Source organism: Pseudophryne corroboree, chromosome 2, assembly GCF_028390025.1.
Source record: "Pseudophryne corroboree isolate aPseCor3 chromosome 2, aPseCor3.hap2, whole genome shotgun sequence".
Lineage (NCBI taxonomy): Eukaryota > Metazoa > Chordata > Amphibia > Anura > Myobatrachidae > Pseudophryne > Pseudophryne corroboree.
The window spans coordinates 142,480,802-142,503,292 of NC_086445.1; the positions used below are offsets into that span (position 1 = coordinate 142,480,802).

The 22,491-nt window shown below is 43.3% G+C and overlaps 1 protein-coding gene across 3 annotated transcripts in view; it reads left to right on the plus strand.

Moving 5' to 3' along the window:
* The first annotated feature begins 11,468 nt into the window (after positions 1-11,468).
* RXFP2 (relaxin family peptide receptor 2) overlaps positions 11,469-22,491 on the plus strand; it is a 589,575-nt gene continuing 578,552 nt past the window's right edge. For 2 of the 3 annotated variants that reach the window (XM_063951765.1, XM_063951767.1), the window contains exon 1: positions 11,469-12,000. In XM_063951765.1, coding sequence (XP_063807835.1) covers positions 11,946-12,000 — 55 coding nt within the window. In that variant the 5' untranslated portion in view covers positions 11,469-11,945. Of the gene's footprint in view, positions 12,001-22,130; positions 22,211-22,491 lie in introns of those variants that run through there. The other variant, XM_063951766.1, reaches the window with a different exon arrangement.

Consider the following 22,491-nt stretch of genomic DNA (forward strand, 5'->3'; position numbering starts at 1 on the left):
ATTGCTGAGTCCTGCGTGTCGTACAGCAACTGTGATACATACAGCGCTGCCAGTCCCCAGGTTAACCAGACAGCACATAAATTACATACAGCATAACATGTATGTTTATATGTACTAAGCTCCCCCACCCCCCTTCCCCTGCACTGTGTGGTAGGTGCTGCAGCCCAGAGACAGCAGCCACCGCTGCAAGGGACATTGTGATAATCTGCACTCTTCATCCCTTTATTTCTTCATAGTAATATTCCCCTTCTGAAAAATGAAACCTGTTCTGTACAGAGTCGTAGCAATAGCCCACACAGACCCTACGCTAGCTTGGGTGTACCGGGGCTTCCACATGACATTTTCAATTGTGGTGCTGGCTGCCAGCCACTCAGAGCTTGCGAACCGATAGCGATGGCTTCTGATTGGCTGTCGGACCATGAGTTCTATATTTGAAATAGCTGCCGGACACAGCTATGGGCAGGATAGGCGCTTTCTGCTCTTCTTCCCTCAGTGATGGTGCCGGCAGCAACAGCAGCAGCACCGGCATCGGAGAAGGAGGAGACCGGTGCCGATGATCACTGTTAGGGGCATTATGTGAAAGCAGCTACTACTGGGGGTATTATGTGTAAGTGGCACTACTGGGGCATTATGTATGTGGCAGTAAAATGCCATGGAAGGACACCAGAAACTTTTTTGGCAGGTGGATGCTGACCCTGATAGATACTTCTTCATACCATACCTACTCCTCTGCAGACACCTACACCTTGCTCTGTAAACCCATGCTGTGCAGGGATAAAATTGCTATCATTGTCAATCCGTACAATAACCTACTGAATCAACTGAAATCAGAAATTGTGCCATTCCAACCAGTGCCTTAACAGGGCTTCTGAGTGCTCTATGCTGGCCCTGTCCCTTGAGCGCATGATAACATGATGTCCCACATAGGGGTGGGGAAACCAGCACGAGTAATTGCAGCACTGCCCGCTGCTGTACTTAGGGGCGGCAGAGTGTGCAAAGGACATTCCGGGCAGCCTGCCAAAGGGTGCTGCTCTAGCTAGAAGCAAGGGCCATGGGGCAGTGATGGTGCCACCCACAAAGCTCTGCGCTCTGTGCAGCGGCACCACATGCACACCACTAGTTACAGCCCTGGTCTAAGCCACAATACCCAACCATATTTTTTTTATTAGTTTTTAACAAACAGCTAGGTTTGGCTTCTACATTGTATGACATAACAGTATAAAAAAATGTGCCTACTACTCAAAAATATATTGTCGCAATGAGGTGAGGAGTGAATGACAATGAGGAAGAGAAGCTCCTGGCTTTGTGGGAGTATGTTGTAGTACAGAATGCATTATGCAATGATTAAGTGCAGAATAGGTGGATGTGATGTGCGCAGAGACCGTATGATAACGGAACATCAGATTCAACTCTTACTTTCCGAAGATTATTCTGCAATTTACAGTCAGTTTTAGGATTTCAGTGAACATTTATTTTATGCTTGAATGCTTGAGGGCTGAACCTGTATAAGTTATTTCCGATGGCATTTGCGAGACCAGAGTGTCATTGGGAAGTAGCAGTAGATCATTCACTTTTATCAAAGCTCTTCTTATGTGTCTCAGTTTGATTCAGTAGGGGCCCTTAATCCAGCGATTAGCACTAGATTATTATGTTTTTAATCATATCCGTGGGGCATGTGTTGTATTGTAAGCAGTTGTAGGATGTGCAGGACACAACTACTTACATAGGGTGTAGTACGGTATGCCAGCGCTTGGGCTCCCGGCGACCAGCATACCGGCGACGGGAGCCCGACCACCGGCATACCGACAGCGGGGCGAGCGCAAAGGAGCCACACTATTTTATTCTCCCTCCAGGGGGGGCGTGGACCCACACGAGGGAGAATAGCTGTCGATATGCCGGGTGTCGGGATTCCGGCGCCGGTATACTGTGTGCCGGGATCCCGACATTCAGCATACTGAAGACCACCCACTTACATATTGTGGCTAATTCAGACCTGATCGGTGCTGTGCATGTTCACACAGCAGCGATCAGGCCTGAACTGCGCACGCGCCGGCGCATGGAAGACAGCCGATGGCTGTCTTAGCCCTGCAATCGCCTCTGCCTGATTGACAGGCAGAGGTGGTCGTTGGGCGGGAAGGGGCGGGCCAGCGCAATTTAGCTGCCACTTAGGGAGCACGGTCCAGGCAACGCAGGCGTGCCAGAACCGTTGGGGGGGTGGTCTGCAACGGCTGCGTGATGTCATACACAGCTGCTGCGACCCGGGCTGCAATGAGTAGCTCCCTGCCAGCACGCAGGAGCGGCGCTTGCAGGGTGCTACTCCTACAGTACAAAAGCATTGCCGCTGTACGATTCTTTTGTACTTGTGCGGGGGGGGGGGGTGTCGGCCCTGACATGCGGGGCGGACTAGCCCTGTGCTGGGCGTCCCCCCGCATGTCAGGGAAGCTGATCGTAGATGTGCTAAATTTAGCACATCTACGATCAGGTCTGAATCACCCCCTATGTCCTTTTCCCAGATTGAGTTTGTCATTTTTGACTGCAAGTTTTTATGCCTGGAGGCTTTCTACTGTATTATCAGTCTACAGTATTTCTGGAGTTTGCTGTTGTGATCACGTGGGCATACTGTAGGTGATAGAGAGTGGTTTGGATGAAAATTTAGTTAAAATAGATTATTGTTCTCAAGAGGATAACTGGTATGTGCAGGTCTATGAGGGGTCATACTCATGGGTGCCAGAGGGAGGGGGGGAGTGGGTACTAATTACCTGGGACCAGCATGTTAGTGGGGGGCTCAGGACATCTGCTGAAGGGGACAAGAGTCCCCTTTACAGCACATTGCGCCATCCATAGGATTTGACATTGTTTGGGGTCTTTTAGGCAATATGGCCATTCCTTCCCAATCTGGGCACGCAGTATGCAGACCCTGTGTCTGCTATTATGAGTGACTCATTCCAGGTTTCTGTTCAGTCACCATACTATAATACAGGTTGAGTATCCCTTATCCAAAATGCTTGGGACCAGGAGTATTTTGGATATTGGATTTTTCCGTATTTTGGAATAATTGCATACCATAATGAGATATCATGGTGATGGGACCCAAGTCTAAGCACAGAATGCATTTATGCTTCATATACACCTTATACACACAGCCTAAAGGTAATTATAGCCAATATGTTTTATAACTTTGTGCATTAATCAAAGTGTGTGTACATTCACACAATTCATTTATGTTTCATATACACCTTATACACACAGCCTGAAGGTCATTTAATACAATATGTTTAATAGCTTTGTGTATTAAACAAAGTTTCTGTATAATGAGCCATCAGAAAACAAAAGTTTCACTATCTCACTCTCACTTAAAAAATTCCATATTTCGGAATATTCCGTATTTTGGAATATTTGAATATGGGATACTCAACCCGTATGATCACTGGACTTGATAATTATACAATTCTGTTGTACACACATGGAATACATGTATTTAACATGCAGAATAAGACAATGCTGTCCTAAGTGACCTTTAAGGTGGGTACACAGTCACACTAATAGATATATCTGCAGATCAATTGATCTGCAGATATATCTATGGACGGATCGAGCAGTGTGTTCAGCATACACACTGCCCGATCCGTCGGGGACTGACGTCATGAACTGGGCGGGCGTGTACACACGCCCGCCCAGTTCAGCTGTCAATCACCGCCGGCCGCCGCAGCATGTGTACGGGCGGTCGGCCGACCACCACGTACACACACAGCGACGCGCCACTATATCGGTAGATATATTGGCCATCGGCTGTGCTGCGCAGCCGACGCGATACGTCTGTGAACGACGGAGTTCACAGACGTATCGGCCGTACACACTGGCCGACGGTCCCGTGATATATCGGCCGTTCAAGAGAATGGCCGATACATCGACCAGTGTGCCTACGACAGAAAGTGCCTACGACACAGTTAAGAAGACCGGCGCCGGAATCCCGAATGGAATCAGGATCCCGGCCATTAGGTATCCCCGGGAAGGGTTAGGGTTAGGCTGCAGGGGTGGGGGGGGGCTAGGTTTAGGATGCGGCAGGGAAGTTTTAGGGGGCAATTGGGGGGAAGGTAAGTATACTGTTGGAAAGCCATGGTCAGTATTCTGACCACTGGCATCCCGACTGCTGGCTTAACAAATCCAACCTGCTCAGTGGCGGATTTAGGGGGGGGGCACCAAGGCACGTGCCCCCCCTGTCATTTTTAGTGCAGACTGACATGCGGACGAGCGTCCGCATGTCAGTCTACGGTCTCGTTTCCTCCCCTGCTGTTAGGAGGGACACGGAGGGCACAGTGCGCGCCTCTCCTGTGTCCCTCCTGGGTCTCCGGCGGCCGCTGGTCTCATAAAGGAAGTGCCGTTCGTGAGCACTTCCTTTATTACAGTGACCCGCGGCCGCCGGAGACACAGGAGGGACACAGGGAGGCGTGCACTGTGCCCTCCGTGTCCCTCCTAACAGCAGGGGAGCGGGGGGAGCAGCGGCGGCGGCGGAGGAAGGAAGGGGGGGGGGACGCACTGGGGGGGAATATCTGGCACTGGGGGCATATTTGGCAGGGAGGGGGGGGGGAATATCTGGCACTGGGGACATATATGGCACTGGGGGGAATATCTGGCACTGGGGGCATATATGGCACTGGGGGGGGGAATATCTGGCACTGGGGGCATATGTGGCACTGGGGGGGGATATCTGGCACTGGGGGCATATGTGGCACTGGGGGGGAATATCTGGCACTGGGGCATATGTGGCACTGGGGGCATATATAGCACTGGGGGGGGGCGATATCTGGCACTGGGGGCATATGTGGCACTGTCGGGGAATATCTGGCACTGGGGGTATATGTGTACCTGGCACATGGGGGGGGGCTATATTTGGCACTGGGGGCATGTGAGTACCTGGCACCGTGGGGGAATATCTGGCACTGGGGACATATGTGGCACTGGGAGCACAGCCCTAGCAACAAGGACTACCTCCTAGCAACGAGCATGACACCCAGTGCATGAAACCCCTGGCAACGAGCATGACACCCAGTGCATGAAACCCCTGGCAACGAGCATGACACCCAGTGCATGAAACCCCTGGCAACGAGCATGACACCCTGAGCATGAAAACCCCTGGCACCGTGCATGGAACCAAGAGCATGAAACCCCTGGCAACGATCATGACACCCAGTGCATGAAACCCCTGACAACGAGCAGGTATTTGAAAAGTAATTAGAAGCCTTACTGTAGGACTTAATGTGTAATGGGCATTACGGTGTGTGGCATAATGTATCACGGACATTGCGGTGTGTGTCATAATGTGTCACAGGCATTACGGTGTATGGTATACTATATCGCTGGCATTGTGATATGTGGTATAATGTCTCAGGGTCATTGCAGTGTGTGGCATAATGTATCACGGACATTGCGGTGTGTGTCATAATGTGTCAGGCATTACGGTGTGTGGCATACTATATCACGGGCATTGTGGTATGTGGTATAATGTCTCAGGGTCATTGCAGTGTGGCATAATATATAACGGGCATTGCGGTGTGTGGCATAGGGTATAACGGGCATTGCGGTATGTGTCACAGGCATTACGGTGTATGGTATACTATATCACGGGCATTGTGGTATAATGTCTCAAGGTCATTGCAGTGTGTGGCATAATGTATAACGGGCATTGCGATTCCTGTCATAATGTGTCACAGGCATTACGGTGTGTGGCATAATGTGTCTGGGGCATTACAGTGTGTGCATATTGTGTCATGTGCATTATTGTGTGTGGAATAATGTCTAAGGGCCATTGCAGTATGTGGAATAATGTATACTGGGCATTACTATAAGGAGGAAAAATGACAAATAATGTAAGGGGCATGAATCAGGATTATTTTTCTTTCCTGTGGTGGCCAACGTCTGGGCGTGCAGGTTGCAAAACTGGGGTATAAGGTAGTCTTTTCCTGCAATACCACGCCCATTCAAACGAAGCCACGCCCATTCCAATGAAGCCACGCCCCTTATGGTGCCCCCCCCCCTGTAATTTTTTTCTGGATCCGCCCCTGAACCTGCTGATTAGGTACCATCCAGATTACACAAGGAAAACTGTCTGAACAGTGAGGACAAGGGGAATCCATACAGTCCCTCTTTATCCGCAGTTCATACTACAACCCAACTGCAGCAAGGGTGCCCCTTACTTGGGAAACTGGGGGGGTCATTGCCTGCCACTTTTGTCCACAGACTCAAAAGCATAGCAGCATGGAGTCACAGTGCCTGGAGCAAGTGTATGTTATGAACCTCCCTTTCAGTACTGAAGAGTGCCTGTGGAGGACCTTGCCTGGCATGTCAGTGCAAGTTGATTTTTGTTTTTAAGTTAGTTTTTTTTATTAAAGTCACTGACTGGGGGTGGCTTTTCATTGGAATGAACAAGTGTAATTTACCTTGTGCTCCACACTTCCTAAGGCCACTGTTATCTCACTCTATCATGCCTCTTTTCTCCCTCTTATCTTGGTCTATGACCAGCAGCGCAGTCCAAAATTCAAATAGGGCAGTTACACCAGTTGCCCCCCAAACGCTGCCAAACATCGCCGGCCGGGACTCACTGGCAGTTGGTGTGGCTCCCATATTTACATTTTGGACTGCACTGCCGCCACTGTCTAGAACTGTAAGCCTGGTTCCAGTCTCCATTAAGCAGAATCCATCCAGTGCTCTGTCACAGAGGAAATACTGACTCTCTCAAGAGGTGCCTGTAAGTACCTTGAAGTTCCACTGAGAGGGCACATATTAGTCTGAAGGGCAAAATTTGAAACACATTGTTGAAGCTGTTGTGTATAGTTATACTGCATATACATTAGTAATATAGTATTAATACAGCATAAGCAATGTTACATTATATGTACTGTACATTATGCCACCCAGAGGGGCGGAGTCTGATTTTTAGGGTATTGCCCATTAGCGTACAAATTAAATGCAAATGCAGCAGTAGGCATCTGTATGAAATAGACGTCACTGGTATACAACTGTGATCCAAGCATCAGATCACCATCGCAACCATCGTAGCTTAGTCATATTGACCGTCAGATCCGCGTCCAGGAAGTCTACATCTAACGATGCAGATCTGGGGCCCGGCATGCCTACAAAATGGAGCCCCCATTATGTACTACAAACCCGGCTGCTGCCCCTTCTATGCCCCAGCAGGTCTATCATGCTGTGGCTAAGAGAAAGCTGTGACCGATATTGCAGGACCCTTCTGCACATGCGCAGTTCCCCCACCATCAGATTTATACATAAATGAAGGGTTTGTGTACAAATCCGAATCAAGCCCATAGTGCACAAAATTCACATGGCAGAAAATAGCGCCCCCAATACACATTCTGCGACACAGTAGTGCCCACAATTCATGTTACACCACACAAAAGTGTTCATAATTCACGTTACATCACACAGTAGTGCCTCTTATTCATGTTACAGCACACAGTAGTGACACTTAGCCGTTACACCACACAGTATGTTATGCCACACAGAAGTGCCCCTTATGCATGTTATGCCACACAGTAGTGCCTCTTATTCATGTTAAACCACAATATGTTGCCCGCAATTCATGTTATACCACACAGTAGTGGCCATTATTCATGTTACACCACAAAGTAGTACATTTTATACATGTTACACCACACAGTAGTGCCCCTTATTCACTTTATTCCACAGTAGTGCCAGTTATTCATGCCACACCACAAAGTAGTGCTCTTTATTCATGTTACACCACACTAGTGCCCTCAATGCATGTTAAGACACACAGTAGTGTCCCTTATTCATGTTACAGTACACAGTAGTGCCCCTTATTCATGGTACTCTATACAATAATGCCTCTTATTAATGTTACACCACACACTAGTGTCCATTATTCACACTGCTCTATATGAGTGCACTTTATTCATGTTATACCAGATAGTTGTGCCCATTATTCATGCTATGCCACACAGTAATACCCATATTTCATGTTTTTCCACACAATAGTGCTCACAATTAATGTTACACCAAACAGCAGTTCCCACAATTCATATTACGCCACACAGTAGTACCCCTTATTCACATTATGCCACAATAGTGCCCCTTTTTACCATAATGCCACACAGTATTGTCCCTTATAAACATTATGCTACTCAGATGTGCCCCTTATACACATTATGCTATAATAATGCCTCTGCTACACATTATGCTACAGTAGTGCCCCTTACTGGCATGTGGCATCAGAGAAGCAGTCAGGTGTGACATCACCAGACTCATTGCTCAGGCTCCTTTCAGTCATGCTGTGACCAAGGGTCTCAGCAGCAGCAACTGTCTCAGGCCTAGCCTCAGCAGTAGGAACACAGTGACCATGTTCTTTACCTCCTGTATGACTGAAATTTAATCCATGCGACACAGGTCTGCTGATGTAGGAGAAGTGACCCAGCTCAGAGGAGGAGCCAGGGGTGTTATGAGGGGAGGGGACACCCTCTACATCTGGAACAGAGCTCTGGTTGCCCCATCCTCGCTAATCCACTGCTCAGACCTCAGTTTTCACTCATAGGTGCTGGTACACTGGGTGGAAAACTGTAACTGTACAGAAAAGGGTGCAAGGAAAGTAATAGAGAAAGAGTGTGGAACAGACATAGAAGTTTCACTGCAGCTAACTTTGTCACTTTGACCTATAGTCAGTCTTTCCAGAGCACCCTGTGAAAATACAGAATCAAGCTGCACAGTGCTCTATTCCTTAAATAAGTAGTGTGCCACCCTACTAGGTATATACAGTAACTAACAACATTAGACCCTTAACTCACGCATGCCCTAGTGCACCACCAATAATCTTGGCTTAATGCGCTGCTACAACCTTAAATGTCTAAACCTACTTATTAATATAAATGTTGTAGAGTACAATTAAACAACAATGTATACAACAAAAGTGGAGTAAGTGGGAGTAAGCATTCTAAGCAGCCTCTACATCTTTTAGGAAAGGTGGAGGTAACAAATAAATCTCTGGCAGCGAAACAGTCTTTATACTGAGAAGGGTGGTAGTCAAGAATGGGTTCTGTTCTATTAGGAGGGCCTATTTTAGCATGGAGCTTTTGGTGGCAAAATTAGGCTACGGGTCTAGTGCCCAACTTATTAGTACAGCATGAGCCAAGCATGTAAGTGGCACAAGCCTAGTACCTAAATTAATTAGTTACCCCCATGTGCATAGTGCCCAAATCTACCAACAGTACCACATACCTTGTGCCCTACAAACACCTGATGTTCTAGGGAGGACTAAAGGTAAGAGGTGAGTGCCCACGGGAGAGGCATACCACTCCAATTGCGATCCACAATGGCTCTGGTTTTGCTGCTTCCCGGAGAGATGCAACTGGCTTGCTGGAATCTCCAATTTCAAAAGTACAAGTACTGATTGACTATACCTGAATTCCTTCAGATTCAATTCTCACCATAGCTGGCACTGTTCGACCTACCTCACCAAATATCAGTACTTCTCTTTACTAAATATTTGTAGTGTGACAGCCATTCGCATTGCAAATACCTAAATCATTGTCCTTCAGAACACAATTCAAATGACTTGTCTTTATCTACAAAGACCTCAGCATCAAACACCCAACTCAAGACCTACCTCTGATCTTTCTCTAACCACTTATGGAATTCACTAACATACCTGAACAGACTCTCTCTCAGCCTTCAAATCTTTATTCGTTCTTGAAATTCTATCTCTTTATTAGAGCTTACCCTACTCCTGCCTACTGTATACTAATGATAACAATGAACCTCACAGTTGCATTCTCCTTACTGAGCCATACTCACTCGTCTTGATTCAGCTCTGCCTAATAAACTGTCTCATCTATAGATTGTAAGCTTGCGAGCAGGGCCTTCCTACCTCTATGTCTGTCTGTTTTTACCCAGTTTTGTTCTATTAATGTTGTTCTAATTGTAAAGTGCAAAGAATATGCTGCTCTATATAACAAACTGTTAAGAATAATAATAATAATAATAATAATAATAATGAGCAGGGTGAATCCTACCCTTTGGTTTAATGTCTACATTTTTTTTATCATCTGTCCCTGATTTTTGTATGTCCTCAAGCCATAATTTTTGCATGAGATAGCACCAGGTCTCACGGTGACCTTCATTTTGGTTGGAGTCCCAAAAAAACATTGACACTTAATCAAGACCGACTCTACTCATTGCTAGGAAAATAATACCTCTCCTGTCCCATTAAGGAAAAGTTACAGCTCGGAGTCACTTTAGAAGGCTTAGATTATCTCAGTGACACTGAAAATGCTAGCAATGTTTTGGCAGCCTTTCACTAAAGGCTAAGACTATACACCTTTCTGTTTAAGCTAAGGATAACTCGCAGCACAGAAGCAAGGAAAGGACAAACAAACAAGAGAATTGCTATGACATTGTACTCTCATAAAAAAAACTTCTTCGCTATCCTACTCTACCTGATACCAGTGCGTCTGGGTGTAATAACAACTACAGTACCAAACGCCAATCCTAGTCCCACCTGTAAGCATTCATGAGCCGAGCAATATCAATCTTATGTCTCAGAATAAGCTTGTATGTTCTTGTTCTTTTTTTTTCAATTATTAGTTATACCGACTGTACAGCATCTTACAAATAAACAGTGATGATATATTGTGCGATTTCTTGACTCTTGTTTTCAGAGACATACAGGACCACTCTGGGTCAGTAAAGAATAAGGTTATTGAATTGATTATACATTGATATATTTTGTGTTTCTTATCATTTTGTCCTGCAGAAGGAATTACCATTTTCAATCTCTCTTTGGATCCAACTTTAAATCTTTTACAGACTAGGGTTCTCCTGACCACAACAATGTGCTTGTAATAATGATGATGCTTGCAGCGATGACACAAATGAAAGCAAAGACTATTATAACACTACTTTATATGCGCCCCACTTGCTTTAGATACTCCGGACATTGGGGCAGATTTATTACGCCTCGAGTAGTGATAAAGCAGTGATAAGTGGAAGGTGATAACGCACCAGCCAATCATTACGGGTTTGAAAACGGATAGTTAGGAGCTGATTGGCTGGTGCGTTATCACCTACCACTTTATCACTTCTCCAGGCTTAATACATCTGACCTACTATTTGTCAGAAAGACAAACAGTGAGAACAAGGACGAGAATTGGCACACGTTTGGTCAGATATTTATAATTTTTATAAATACTTGTTTAAATATAGTACGGGTTGTCAGATGGAAACGAGTAAGAATGCAATCTGGAGTAAAGGGAATGTTAAATGCTATCACACGTGGATCTTCCGAGATTTTTTTTAACCCCCTCAAAAAATAAGCTGTACTCTGTCGCACAGTCTGTACGGAGGTTATTTCAGTGCACACTGAGTACTCATATGATTGATTGTGGCATTTGTTTTGCACAATAATACATATTCTTCCTTCACAAGAGAAAACAAGCGACTACAAAGGAGGAACACACATCCGTACTAATACAATATATTAAACAACAGGCTGATAAGTTGTTATGCGAGGATAACTTTTCCAGCTCTAGAACACACAGCTCAGTCCACTGCTCATAATATGGTGTTATTACCGTGACAGCATAAAATGCAGACGCGCTCATTACCACTAGCAGATATATAATCTTCTTTGTTCGGACGAACATAATGTAAAATCAGTGGGTTCAATTGTGATACGTCGTCGTGAGTCTGGCACACAAAAGTCATCCCTTGCTGTAATTTACAGAACAGTGTAATGAGCATCACTTTGCCAAGCAAGATCTGCCTCAGTAGCTGTGAGCTCTACTGTCTGGGCATGCTCTGCAATCTGAGAAGCCTGCACAGGGCTTTCTGTCTCAGAGTAGCTTCTGAGGTATCCAAGGCAGCATAACTACAACTCACTGCTTAGGAACCTTTCCTTACTTTAAGACAACGTCCAGACAATGGACTCGGCTATGATTCTGTTGTTCCAGCTGACTGTTTTGCTGCAACTTAAAGGTAAGACCTTTGCTGTGTCATTCCACCTTATATGAAAATAGTGCTGTATTTTAGAATTCTTAGCTGTTTGTATTACGATCCTACTTTTAAAGTCATTAACTGGTGAGTGAGTGTCCAGGTAAAATGTTATTTTATTAAACTGCATATCTGTGTAATGCTTAATGGTCACTGCAATAATATTATCGTGTCTGCCTATGTGGTTACTTAGATTCACCGACGTAAAGGAGAGTACTGATTTATTATATCTAGGGCTCAGAATGTTATTATTTTTTTTTAAATTAAAAACCTATATATATATATATATATATATATATACATACATACATACATATGTGTATATATATATAAAATATATATATATATATATATATATATATATATATATATAATTTTTTTATTTTATTTTTTGGACTATATTATTTCTAAATTATTTCTAAATAAATGTTCCTGATACAAGGGGAGTGAACGATGCTACGTTGTAAGACAGATATTCCAGCTAAAGCTCAGTGTGTGATAAGTTAACAGTCTTTATAAATAGTAAAGCCAAAGGGTCATTTATTGACTAGTGACCTCAGTGGATGCTGCTTGGCGATCACGTTTAGGAATGATATGGCATTTTCATCGGCAGGAGGATTTGTAAAGGTTTTATTTTCTGTGCAGAAATGTGCTGTATGTGAACAGAATTGAATGCAATGTTACTGTGCAGCTATTGAGTCAATAGCTTTTTATGATGTCACTTGTTTTTCAGTTTGTGTGCCTAATAGATATATTAAGCTCTGCGCTCTATGACAGTGCCTTTTCATTATCATCATTGTACAGTCTTAACTCTGTATTGATTATAGAAGGCAGTGGATTCTGTGATATAAATAAAAAAAACACTATAATGGGTAGTAACCGGCTTTATAAAGTACACATGGTATTGTGTTCATCTACCCTACCTTACAAAACATATATATCAACAGAAACTTCGGTAGCATATATAATATTAACTCAATGTAGGTTAACATTTGGTATTGCTAGACTATTACCAATTACCAATTCAATATCAATAAAAGTTTCTTACTAAATAAATTAATTGCTGACGCTGCTTTATAGTAAATGTGTGTTATTTATGATTCATGTTCACTCACCCTGAAATATGTATGTACGTACATATGAGTATGTAAATGTATTATATACTAAATGTATTATATACTTGTATTATTTTCATATTTAAAGTTTACTATTATGAGTCATGCATTACATACAGTCCCATTAAGATGAACCAGTTTTAACAAAGGTTATTTTATTTTTCCTTGACCTATGTTCTAAACTGGGGAAACGTGATACTATTATACTGTAGACATATACATTTCTGGGAAAATATATTCTTTCCGCAAATTTAAATTTTTCTTCTTACAGTATATGAATGGATTGGCATGATGTATTTGGAGTTTTCTTTCTCTACTGGTAAATGTTGTAAATGATAAGAAGTGACGTACGTATGGAGTAAAAATCCATTATCAAAAAGAGAACAAACTAATTAATCTGAAATAGGAAGTGAGGCCATTTGTTCCTGAGCATAGACCTGTCTTACTGGCAGATGTAACATTATCAAGGTATACCTGTCCATTGTGGCCAACCAATAGGCAAATATATTGAGAATGGCAGTGATTTTTGTTGCTTGGGTAGGAAATGTGCCAGAGGGGACTTGCCTAGACAGTATTACTTTGCAGAAATAAACTGATTATATCCATTTGCTTTTCACAAATGTGCCAGAATAAAGGACACTTCTCATTGACTATCATAATGGATGAAGTAATCTAGTATAAATTCTCATTTAGCCTGACCACATGATTCTGTAGCCAAGGTACAAGCTCACTGCATTTATTTTTAACTGTACAGTGAGTAATACGGATAGATATCACTATAAAAGTGTCAGGTTCCTGGTGTTCCTTTGAATATTGATATAATAGGTACAGGAGTATTCACTTCAAACTTTAGTCATCTAGTTATGTAAAGAAAACACCTTACATCGTTGTGTCATTTGCATTGTATTTTTGTTATTAGGTCAGGCTTCAATATTCTCTAATTTCCAATCACATGAACAGTAAAGAAAATTGGACTGTAAAACAAGAATTGTACAACAAGATGTACACAACTTAACAGTAAAAAAAAACACTATCCCCATCTGATACGATGACTTGAAATGGATTGTTGTAAGACTTTTCTGCAAGCTTTTCTGCAAGAAAAAGAAGCATATATTACATTTAAGTGGTTAAAGATACATACATGGTCATCAAATAAAGTGTACAAAGCATAACTTACACAGCTCCTATTAATACTCTCCGGTACTAGGACTCTAGTAATAATGTACGTCAAAAGAATAATAGTAGCACATTTTGTGACAAGCACTTGCTTTATGTTGCGTCACTTTTGATGCTGCCTAACGTGGTGGCAGTTGTTTTGCTCAGTAAAATATAACAGTGCTACTGGATCCCTGCGGAAACATTGTGTAAAGAACATATAGTTCAGTAATGTGCAGCAAAGCTTTAAGACGTATTTTCAGTATGCACGTAGCTCAAAGCGCCCTGGTAGAGAGGTTAATTTACCTATAGATCAACCAGCACTGTTTTTCAAAGCCTGCGTGTACATAGCCTTCCAGATAAACTTGTGTGCTAGAGATTTTATCAGACATGTAACAATAACCCTAGATATACAAGACAGTAATCCAAGCTCCTTGATGCACCCTCCCTCCCCTGTTTACTATAAAAGTCACTACTGGTGTTAGTGTTATGTTTTCGTATTTATTTAGCAGCAGGAAGGTTTTTCAACCACAAAGCAGTAAAACAATTCTAATATCTATGCAGATTATTTTAAATTGGGAACTACTGTGTAACTAAAACTGCAAAATAAATGATATCCCCTTTAATTCGTGTTGCCAATCAAGGACCTAATGTTCTCCACACTTTAAAGTAGATCATTGGTTTGTTCATTATTTCCAGCGTATTCTATCTTAAATTTTAACAGACGTTTCGGAAATGCACCAAATGTATCCAGATTAAAGGGGATTATTTACAAACAGTGGCGGGGGGGTAATTTAGTCAGGGTTGTAGCAAATACTGCTGCACTGTTGCTCGATGCATGACCTCACAGCTCTGACTTGACTTTGAAGCATATTGCATATAAAAGGAAAGCATTGTGCCTCTCTGTGATCAATTTGCTGTTCCTGAACATCCATCCACCAGCAACAGATGTAAGCTCGGGAAAGCACCTGGCACTCCTTGATGCTTTAACTTCTGAAATATAGCTTGATAAATAAGTTATCACTTATGTGGGTTTTGGTTTAATAACCCCAAGTGGATCAAGCGGATCTCTATTATTGGTAAATGAATTTTATATCACAGTAGAAATGTTCGCATCAAATTGATTGTATGGTTTTTTAGACCACATTTATACTTAACCCTTATCTACACAATTGAAGCAAAACTCAGACTCATTCTATACTTACACAATTTGGTTAAGGAGCAGGTGATGCAGCTGATGTTTTGGTGGCAACAAAAGTCACCTGAATCCTGTACGTCTACTGGTCATAACCGATTATTGCAGCCAAAAAAGACACTGCAAGAAATTTGCAGTCAATTCTCTATTTGTATATTCATTTGTCAAAGACCCTCTCTAGGTAAAGCTAAATGTGCAAGTATTTTTATTTATTTTTAAGGAAAATTCAATGTAAAGACATCTATTACAGTCTTAATCTACTGTAGTAATGCTTTCCATTCAGCAATTTGCTCCAATATTTCAACCTTTGCATTTGCTATAATGACACTCCAATTAGTCTCTTTTGTGCCATGTAAGATTTTAGAGAACAAATATATTGTATAAGGAAAGAATGATATAACTGCGCTCCACAGATGGGTAAACAATGCAGGGTACAATATAATTGTATTTCACAATCTATGAGTCATAAAATAGAGCACTCCCCTATTCAGGGGAAAGTGGATAATTCTCAATCTCCAGTTATGCACAATGTTGGTATTGCTTCTCCATTTAATCATATCACAATATAGAACTTCAATCCAACAGAAGAAATTTTCTCAACGAAATACATAGGGAGAGATAAAAATCACAGATAGTGTAAAACCTTTCAGATTATTTTTCTGAATACATATGCAACTCCTAAATCCGTATTTCTATGGGTTAGTGATTCCTGATAAATGTTTAGAGGGTCACCGTATGTGATTCGATTCAAATGAAGCTGCTCACTTTTTTCTTACATAAATGTGAGGAGACGGTACATATAAAGGTATCTTTAAAAGTTGGTGCTCACATAAAAGCTTACTTCTTTGGTCTTTAAGGTATCTTTATCGCCTAACACAATCCTCATCCAATAATATACATCATCCAAGGTATGTAAAAAAAATGAACATTTTATTCCAACATTAAAAACATTTCAATAAAAAAGCAGGTATCCAGTTCATTAAGAGGGAGTCACTGTTGTTAAGTCCTCATCTCTACATACAACCACTTCATCGTTATTGTTGGGTATTCACTTCATTGCACCAGTGGTCTGGTCACTACTAACGATAGTTGTGTTTTTAGGAATACAATGCACTTATCTGAAATGTTGACAGTACAGTAATTTAATACTGGCTCATGTTCTGTTGTAGAACATAATTAGGATCTAGTAGGTGAAGAATATTAGTAGGATGTGATTGTAAAAGAGCGGAGCAATCACATTATCCACTCCCACGGGTCTTTAAATGCAGCTGCCAAACCAATAGTATTACCTCCAGCAACAGTAGTAGTTTTGCCTGGCAAGACCAGCAAACTAATATCAAATCAATGACTACAAAAAGGAAGCCTGCCAGGAATCACATAAAGGCAGCATGGCTGAATGACAAGTTTGTGAGATCTGATGCCACCATGTGTACCTGGACCACAGTTATGTATAGTAGGGCATACAACTGATGTAAGGTGGGGACATGTCTAATACAGAGGTACTTTGTCACTGACAGCTGTAGTAATAATACAGGACATATTATTATTATTATTATTATTATTGTTATATTTTATTTATAAGGCGCCACAAGTGTATTGCAGCGCCGTACAAAGGGCATACAATAGAACAGTACAGGGAGACAGAACTTAACATTACAGTGAATAAATAACAAAAATAAAGTACAGGTAACAAAGAGCACCACAATTCTCAATACATAATACAGCTTAGATGTAAGTAGCGAGGGAGTTATCAGCGTACTACTAAGGGCTGGTGGCCATAGATAGAGATGAGCCTTTACCAGTAGGAGAAAATGCGGGTAAAGGTTGTCGCTGAGTAGGAGAGAGCTGTGAGTGAAATGTGTCGAGAAGAGGACTTTGACAACAAGAGGAAAGAGGGCCCTGCTCTGAGGAGCTAACAATCTAGTGGGAAGGGGTGACAGACAGATGACATGAGGTGCAAGCAAGCGGAGGTAGCCTGATGGCAGGATGTAAGCAAAGCAGAGAGGAGATGAGAGACGACGATCATTAGTCGACCGTAGTGGGCGGGAGGGAGTATGAAGGGAGAGGAGGTTGGAGATGCAGGGAGCAGTAGAATTAGAGATTGCCTTGTATGTGAGGGTGAGGAGTTTGAAGAGGATTCTGTAGGGAATGGGAGCCAGCGCAGATTTTTTCGAAGGGGAGTGGCAGAAGTGGAGCAGCGGGAGAGGAAGATAAGCCTAATTGCGGAGTTGAGGACAGATTGGAGGAGAGCAAGATGGGAGTGATTTAGGCCAGTGAGAAGAACGCTGCAGTAGTCGAGCCGAGAGATGACAGGTGAATGGATGATAAGTTTAGTTGCACTCTGGGAGAAAAATGGCATGATGCGAGCAATGTTGCATAGCTGGAACCGACAGGATTGCTCCAGAGTTTGGATGTGGGGTGCAAAGCAGAGGGAGGAGTCAAGAGTGACACCCAAGCAGCGGAGTTGGGGAATGGAGGAGATGATTGTGTTTTCAACAGTGATAGAGATATAGGTAGGGAGTGTTACTCTGGCAGGGGGAAAGATAATGAGTTCAGTTTTGTCCATGTTAAGCTTCAGAGAGCGCTTAGACATCCAGCAGGAGATGGCGGAGAGGCAACTGGAAACCTGAGAGAGGACAGAGGGGGACAGATCAGGAGAGGAGAGGTAGAGTTGTGTGTCATCACCATAGAGGTGGTATTGAAGGCCAAAACAGTTAACGAGCGCACTCAGGGAAGAGGTGTACAGGGAGAACAGAAGGGGGCCAAGGACAGAACCCTGAGGGACACCAACAGGAAGTATGGAAGGGTGTGAGGTGGTGCCGGAGGCAGACACAGAGAAGGAACGGTTAGTGGGGTAATAGGTAAACCAGTGAAGGACAGTGCTAGAGAGGCCAAAGTTTTGGAGTGTGCGGTGGAGGAGTGGATGATCCATGGTGTCGAAGGCAGCAGAGAGATCTAGAAGGATAAGCAGAGAGAAGTGGCCCCTGGATTTGGCCGAAAGCAGGTCATTGGTGACTTTCACCAGGGCAGTCTCAGCGGAGTGGGCGAAAGCCAGATTGTAGTGGACCAAGGATGGAGTTGTCAGAGAGGTAGCTTGTGAGACGGCTGGTGAGACGTACTGTATTAACAACTGCTTCCTCCTCATCATTATTACTCCGACAGAGGAAATATTTTTAATTAATTTGCTTTTTATTATTTTTCTATCTCTAACTTCTTTAATATCGAATGACTGGATTATAATGATTTTGAGTTCTTTTGACTCATGTATTTGTTGCCACAAGAGTGGATAATTATACAACCTTCAGTACAGTTAATTTCCATTCAGAACATGCCATTACTATAGCAACTGTAACAAGTCACTTGCTAATCTGCAACATGCCTACCAGTGCTATACCTTAAGGGCATCTTGAATAAACAAAATGGTTTTAGGTCTTGGTGTGCTCCTTGTGCAAATATTTCTGCAGGCTGAAACTGGAAATCAGAGTTTCATAGGGTAAGTGTAACTGACACACTAGACTGAAAACCTAACACTGGTGTAGGTGACTGTTCATCATTGGTAGGCAGCACTACACAATGTCCATGACACTCACGTGTAATAGAGGCTATGAGGTTGCTTATCACCGCTCCCAACATTTCTGCTGCTGAGGTGCAACTAGCTTGATAATCACTGACAGTGGCAGGAACCTGACGTCTGTTCCATCAACCTTTTCTTCAATCTGCTCTCTACTGTATATAGGAGATGAGATACTGCAGGCAACACATAGGAATAATGCTGTCAACTTACAGTAGGTCGCCTCCTAGTCATGAGCAGCTGCAATTACCTCCATCACCAGCAGCTCCTTTTCCCAGAGAGGACTTGGTTGAAGATGCACAGTTGAAGCCTGTGTAAAAGAAATGTCATTAAAAATCCAGTGTGGCAATTGTGGTCTGCATTGCAAATTAGTGGGGGTGCTTTATTACCAGTATGCTGATCCGCCGGTCACATAACTGCATCCCTGATACACTACAGTAGTAGTTTCATTTTCACAATACAATAGAACAACGCTCTTGAGGAAAGAATAATATATCTCTGACATCAGATGGAATACATTTTTAACACCTGTATTTAATATATATATATATGTTCATAATATAAACACACACAAAGAAGTGAATAATGGATGCTAAAATTTAAATAAAAATATAAAACCAATTTCATAAGCTGTGGGAGAACCACCGAGATAACTCAGAAGCCAGAGACCAGAGACTATCAAAGTTTAGCATCCGGGTGAGAGGCTGCCGGTCCCAGACCTCCCCAAGAGACTGAGTTCGAGGCCCATTGGAACCCAGTTGGTGAGAAGATATCACTGCAGGACTTTGGGAGAGATCAATGCGATGACAGCAATTTCACACACGCCTTTGAGACTGTTAAAGTAGTTAACGGCAGGGTAGTTGATGCTTTACCATCAGAGGGTGTACCATATTTTGTGTTGAAAAATGATTTGCTGTATCGTGTCGCTACTTTACAAGGGAAACGAGTAGATCAGCTATTGGTTCCCCGAAAACTGGAGCGGTTGGTGTTAGAAGCTGCCCAAATGCATTTGTGGGGTGGCCATCTAGGGGAGGAGAAAACACTCCAACGCATCCAGTTAAGGTTCTTTTGGCCTGGAATCTATGCTTCTGTTAAGAGGTATTATCAGGAATGCCCAGTCTGCCAGAGAACTGCCCCACGGCCAGAGTTTAGAGCTACACTGGTACCCCTCCCTATCATTTCCGTACCTTTTGAGCGGATTGGTATGGATCTGATAGGGCCAGTGGAAAAATCTGCTCAGGGGCACCAATACATATTAGTGGTAGTTGATTATGCCACCAAGTACCCAGAGGCTATACCCCTGCGCAATATGAAATCTAGCACTATTGCCAGAGAACTACTAACAATGTATACCCAGTTAGGAATACTGAAAGAGGTCCTAACGGATCAAAGCACACCTTTCGTGTCTAAATTCATGAAAGATTTATGTTGGTTGCTAAACGTAGACAGGATTACCACCTCGGTGTACCACCCGCAGACAGATGGCCTGGTAGAAAGATTTAATAAAACCCTTAAGCAAATGATAAAGAGGGCATTGTCACAAGAAAAATGAGATTGGGATCTTCTCCTACCTTACTTGATGTTTGCGGCAGAGAGGTACCCCAGTCCTCTACAGGGTTTAGTCCCTTTGAGCTCCTCTATGGGAGACAGCCCAGAGGAATTCTAGATCTCTTAAAAGAAGGGTGGGAAGAACAACCATGCCAGGACCCTAATGTCGCTCAGTTTGTGGCCCAGTTATAAGGCCGTCTAAGGCAGATTGCGCCACTACTGAATGAACACATGGAAAGGGCCCAACAACGTCAGAAACTGAGGTATGACGTCACCTCAGTTAACCGGTCCTTTAATCCGGGAGATAAAATGCACCCATTTGGTTTACATGGTGCCCCAGCAACCTTCCAGAGAGCTATGAGTAAGTTGCTGCGGCCCCACAGGGAATATGCAGCTGCATATTTAGATGACATTGTTATTTTCAGCTCTGATTGGGAGTCATGCCTACCAAAGGTAGAAGCCGTTTTACAGTCTCTACGGGCACACGGGTTTACCGCCAACCCCGAGAAATGTGTCATTGGTATGATTGAGGCCAAGTATTTGGGGTACATTGTGGGCAGAGGACAAGTTAAACCTCAGCCTAGTAAGGTAGAAGCAGTCCACACCTGGTCCAGACCAAAATGTAAATCACAACTTAGAACATTTCTCGGTTTGGTCGGATATTATCGCAGGTTCATTCAAGATTTCGCCGCTAGAGCGGCTCCACTAACCGAATGTTTTACAAAACAATGCCCAGACAAGATAACATAGTCTGGACCAGTGGAAACTGCTTGGCAAGATTTAAGACGAGCTTTGTGTACTGAGCCTATCTTACAAGCTCCTGACTTTAAAAAGCAATTTGTGTTACAAACAGATGCCTCTGGGACAGGATTAGGAGCGGTCCTATCCCAAGAGGTAGATGGAGAGGAGAAGCCCATCCTCTATCTTAGCTGTAAATTATTGCCCAGGGAGCGCAGGTACTCAACTGTGGAGCAGGAGTGCTTGGCCATTAAATGGGCAGTTGAGTCATTAAGGTATTATTTGTTGGGACGAGAGTTTTTGTTGGTCACAGAGAGACAGTGGATGCATACAAACAAAGAGGTGAATGCTTGTGTAACCCGTTGGTTTTTGGCTTTGCAGCCATTTAAGTTTGAGGTGAGGCATCGTCCGGGGAAACAGCACCTCAATGCCGATGCCCTTTCCAGGAGGTTTGTAGGTCCTGTTCCTCCAAGCAACCCTATAGTGAAGCTAGGGGAGGAGGAAGAAGGCGAGGTGGGTGACCTCTGGAAGGTGGTGGAAGGCTGTGTGCCTGGGCGGATGATACACATGGGGGTGGGCGAGGCAGAGAGCTCGCCTGAAAATAGTGTAGCAGGGTGGTTGAAGCTAAGGGGGAAGGAGTGTGGCAGAGACAGCAGTTTTCCATGTGAAAGTAATGTGGAGGATCCAGACCAGGTTTTAGAATCAGTAGCAGACTCCCAGGTGTGTGATCAGCAGCACCTGGGATTTCCTGATATAAGTGTTTCCAGGGCAGGGTCATCTTGCTCTCAACGGTGGAATAGCTACCCGAGTGATATGCCGGGTTGTGTGGGTTAGACTAGGGACCACTAGAGCCTATCAAGAGTCTGCTATGCTGTGAGTACCTGTATGCTACTGCCTGTAATACCAATTGTATGGAATCAACTTGCTATGTGGTGACCTGCTGTGCAAAATAAACACTGAAAGTGTTCATCTAAGTTCCCGTGTGTGTGATCCTTGTAACAATATATATATATATATATAATACTGGTGTTAAAAATCCATTCCATCTGTTGTCAGAGATAAACCATTATTTCCCCAATAGCGCTGTTCTATTGTATTTCATCTTCTTGCATATTCCGGTTAGTGACTGCCCCTGATTATAAAGAGCTGCTAAG